Below are 4,911 nucleotides of genomic sequence, written 5' to 3'. Positions count from 1 at the left end.
AAGAAAATGCTTAGGGTCAAAGTGTAAGATGACAAAAAGTACCCCTGAGATTAAAAAAAAAAAAAGATTCTCTGTTGTGAATCAGGAAAAATCATGGAGGGCAAGCTCAATACAGGAAAAAGAAAAGAAAGAAAAACCAGAGAGCAAAAAAAGGATAAGGTTTTAAGGATAATTCCCAATTTGATTTATCTAACTACAGTTAATAGAAATCACAATAAAATTGCTGAATGGTGCTTTCATTTCTCATTCTAGGACATTTTATTTCAACTGAATTATTATTCCACAGTAATTATGTCAACTTTTACTAACATCACTTCCCCATCTCTGATATTTTTCCTGACGGAATTCCAGGACTAGAAGCTGCCTATGCCTAGATCTCCATTCCCTTCTGCTGTCTCTATATAACTGCCCTCTCCAGGAATGGCATAAGCTTATTTGTCATCATCACTGAGTCAAGTCTCCATGAACCTATGTACTATTTCCTCTCTATGCTCTCATCCACCAACCTGGGGCTTGTCTATTTCAACACTAGGCACTACATTGGGCATATTCTGGTTCAATGCAAGACAGATCAGTTTCCATGCCTGCGCTGCCCAGACATTCTTCATTCAACTCTTTACTGTCATGGAGTCTTCAATGCTCCTGGCAATGGCCTTTGACCACTTCATTGCCATATGAAACCCATTGAGATATACTACCATCCTGACTGATTCCGGAATTGTTAAAATGTGGTTTGCCATTCTTGTCAGGGGAATAGTGATCCTAATGCCTCTGGTTCTGTTTCTTAAATGACTATCCGTCTGCCAAAACCATGGGCTCCATCATTCCTATTGTTTCCATCCTGATATAATCCAGCTCTCATGTTCTGACAATAAGATCAATAGTGTTTTGGGACTTACTGCCCTCATAGCTACTGCAGGAGTACACTCCATCTTTATTCTCCTCTCCTACATCCTGATTATTAAGACCATCCTGAGCATTGCTTCCCCAGAAGAGCAGCATAAGGCCTTTAGCACTTGTATCTCCCACATAGGTGCTGTTGCCATCTTCTACATCCCTCTCATTAGCCTATGCTTTGTCCATAGGTTTGGAAAAAAGGCATCTCTTTGTGTACATACTCTTATGGCCATTTGTATTTACTTATTCCACCAGTGATGAATCCCATTATTTATAGTGTGAAAACCAAGCAGATCCGTAGGGCCTTTAAAAAAGTTCTATTTCCTAAGGTGTCTGAGGTCTGACTCTAACACCTATGTAATAAAATCTACTCCTTAGCTATCTTTTCTAAGACCTAGTATTTAATCAATATGATCTCTTCTATTAGTGACCTGGAAAAAAAAAATAGGTGAGGTGGAGTGGATAAGGGATGTCGTTTGGCTGAATTTTTTTTTTTTATTTTCAATCTACTTTTTTTATTCTCAGTCTCCACTAATCCACTTTTTAGGAATGCACAATGAAATATCCTAAGAATATGGAAATGTTAGTGAAGTTTTGAAAGCATGAAAGACAGTGGCTAAAATAAACACTTTGCTCATTAGACCAAGCTTCTAAAACTATTCTTAAAATAATTCATGTCTTTCAGTCCTGTTTTGTTTTCTTAAAGTCTATGTAATAGTTTTGTTTAATTTTAGAATGAATTATATCTTGTTATCTAAAATTTTTACATATAATTTAATTAGCATTGATTAATTCTTTTATTTACTGAGTATCTACTATTACTAGACATTGCACAATATGATAGAGTGGTGGAGACAAACAAGATAGTGTCATAACTAGTGAAAGATGTAGATAAAAAAGTAACCAATCAAAATCCGAAGTACTGTGTGATGTGTTACAATATATGTATATAAGCAGAAGGAGTAATAAGAACATGTAAGAAGAATGTTTAATCCAACCTGAGAAGATCAGGAAACCATCGCAAAGTGTGGTTTGAACTATAAAGAAATGGAGAGACCAACTTTCAGAATGGCAGCATGAGATTTGTGAACATGATCCCCAGGGAAACAAACATAAACAATGAAAATTATATATAAATGTAGATATAAACATTTAAATTCTCTAGAAATTAGCCTGAGGGCATGTAGCAAATGAAAAATCATTTATTCAAGAAAACCTGTTAAATCACTGTAAGAACAGTCGGAGTTTGTGGCACTTAGATGCAGCCCACTTTTGTCCCCACAGCTCAGCATATTAATAGCTCTACTCCAGGTGGTATAGCCAATCCCTGAGCACAGGGCTTCCTTCCCCACTTCCACACCCCATCCCCATCCCCACCCGCTCTCCACATAAGGCTATGGTATCTCCCAGGAAGGGCAGACCACAGTATTTCTCATTCCCCATGCCCCAGCTCCAACCTTGGATGCTAACCTAAATTCCAGGTAAGCACAGTCAAAAAGTCAGTGGCTCTCTTCATCCACCCAGGCCTAATCATATGACGTAAGCCTTATTCCAGGTATGGCAGTCAAAGAATACTGGGGCTCCACAGCCTTTCCCAGCTGTGTCATAAGGCAGAGCGGCAAATTGAAAAGCTAAAAAGACTGTATGCTCTCTTGCCTAGTGCCATGCATATCAAGCAAGGGTTTAACCCCAAGAGAAGTGGGCCACAATGAAATTAAATTATAAATCAATAACAAATTTTTTTTTTTTTTTGGAAATTCACAAATATTTGAAAATTAAACAATAGGCTAATTAATAATCAATGGGCTAAAAGAGAAATCACAAAAGGAATTAGAAAATACCTTGAGATGAATGAAAACCAAGATGCAAGATACTGAAATTCTGAAGTGAAGCTAAAGAGTGCTTAGAGGAAACTTTATAGCAGTAAATGCCTATACTGAAAAAGGAAATATCTAAAATTGACTACCTAAACTTCCACTTTAAGATACTGGGTGAGGAGGATGAAAAAAAGAAAATAATGATTATATTAGTGGAGATTAATGAAATAGAGAATTGAAAAACAATAGCTAACATCAACAAAACCAAAAGTTATTTCTTTGATAACAGTAAATTAGTAATTTTAAAACTTCCAAAGAAGAAAACCACAGATCTAGATAGATTTACTAGATCTAAGTCTGAATAGATAGATTCACCAGGTCTAGATAGATAAATTAACCAAATCTACATAAAATAATAATATCGATTCTTTACAAAATCTTTTAAAGAAGAGAAGAGGCGAGAACACATCCTACCTCATTCTAGAAGCCATTTTGCCTTAATGTCAAAACCAGAACACAACATCACAGAAAAATATTAAAAATCAATGTATCTTGTGAATACAGATGTAAATATCCTCAATAAAATACTATCAAAACAAACTCAGCAACATGAAAAGGATTACGTATAATGACTAAGTGGGATTCATCCTAGAAATTAAGGTTGATTTAACATTTGATGTATAGAATATATGTACTTTATTATATATATGATGTATGTAATTACAAAAACAATAAAGAACAAAAACTATATGATCGTTTCAATAGATGAATAGGTACAGAAAAAGATTTTGACAAAATTCAACATTTATGATAAAAATGCTCAAAAATTAGGAAGGAAAAAGGAATTTCCTCAACTGATAATAGATTCTTAAAAATCCATAAGTAATATTATACTTAAGAGTGAGAGACTGAATTATTTCCCCTAATATGATAAACAAAACAAGGATGTTCACTTTCACCAATTATTCAACATTGTATTGGAGGATCTAGCCAGGTCAATTTGAAAAGACAATAAAATAAAACCCATGCAGATTTACTTCTGTCCTTCTAACCCCAACTTGTCTATTTGTGCCACATTTTAGGCCACAAATTTTCTATCACCATTTTCTCTCTGAAGAAAATGGTGATAGAAAATTTCCAACTTAAAGTTTTTCTCATAACTCATAGTCTTCTAACCTAAAGCTAACATGATCATTTGGGATGCTCTCATCCCAAGCATGAGACTCAATACTTTAACTCAAAAAGTGGCATTTTATTAATTTATAAAATGATCAGTACTAAACAAACATTGAAAAACTCATCTAGTCCTTTGTTGCACTAGGAAGAACTTTCAGCACAGCCCTGCGTATCTGTTTGGTCTTCACACTGTAGATTATAGGGTTCATCACAGGGGGGAGCAGCAAGTAGCCATTGGCAATCAGAGTATGTACATAGGGTGGAGCCCATTTCCCAAATCTGTGAACAAAGGACAAACTGATCAATGGGATATAGAATACAGCAACAGCCCCAACATGGGAGATACACGTGCTAAAAGCTTTCTTCCTCTCTTCTGGGGACGCAATGCTGAAGACAGTCTTAATAATCAAAAGATATGAAAGGATGATTAAAACTGAGTCCACCCCAGCAGTTGTGATCAGAGCTATCAGCCCAACTGCACTATTGATCCTGGTGTCTGTGCATGAGAGCTTCATCACATCAGGGTGGAAACAGTAGGAGTGATGGAGCACGTGGCTATGGCAGAATGAGAGACGCTTAAGAAGCAATACCATAGGAGTCAGTATTAGTGTTCCCCTGGTGATTATTGCCACTCCAATCTGTGCTATTTTAAGATCAGTTAAGATAGAGGCATATCTAAGAGGATTAGAAATGGCCACAAAACGATCAAAGGCCATGGCCAACAGCACTGAAGACTCCATGACAGTGAAAAGTTGAATGAAAAACATCTGTGACAAGCAGGCATTAAAGCTGATCTCCCTGGCATTGAACCAGAATATACCCAACATGGTGACCAGGGTGGATACAGACAAGCCGAGGTCAGTGGTGGACAGCATCGAGAGGAAATAATACATGGGTTCATGGAGGCTGGGCTGAGTGACAATGACAAAAAGAATCAGGCTATTTCCTGAAAAGGCAGTTATATAGAGAAAGCAGAAGGGAATGGAGATCCAGGTGTGGAAGGCTTCCAGTCCAGGAACAC

At 36.6% G+C, this 4,911-nt stretch overlaps 1 protein-coding gene and 1 pseudogene across 1 annotated transcript in view; one reads left to right on the top strand and one right to left on the bottom strand.

Annotated features, from left to right (window-relative positions):
• The first annotated feature begins 291 nt into the window (after nucleotides 1-291).
• On the top strand, nucleotides 292-1,241 carry LOC102882843 (annotated as a pseudogene).
• Nucleotides 1,242-4,015: 2,774 nt separating this feature from the next.
• Nucleotides 4,016-4,911, bottom strand: part of LOC102882595 (olfactory receptor 51F2-like) — a 943-nt gene continuing 47 nt past the window's right edge. Inside the window, 1 exon segment of the mRNA XM_015590693.1 lies at nucleotides 4,016-4,911. This exon segment is cut by the window's right edge and continues 17 nt beyond it. Within this exon segment, the coding sequence (XP_015446179.1) occupies nucleotides 4,016-4,911 (896 nt within the window).

Source organism: Pteropus alecto, unplaced genomic scaffold, assembly GCF_000325575.1.
Source record: "Pteropus alecto unplaced genomic scaffold, ASM32557v1 scaffold540, whole genome shotgun sequence".
Taxonomy (NCBI): domain Eukaryota; kingdom Metazoa; phylum Chordata; class Mammalia; order Chiroptera; family Pteropodidae; genus Pteropus; species Pteropus alecto.
The sequence above is the reverse complement of the archived record's forward strand: the minus strand, read 5'-3'. Positions and strand labels throughout refer to the sequence as shown.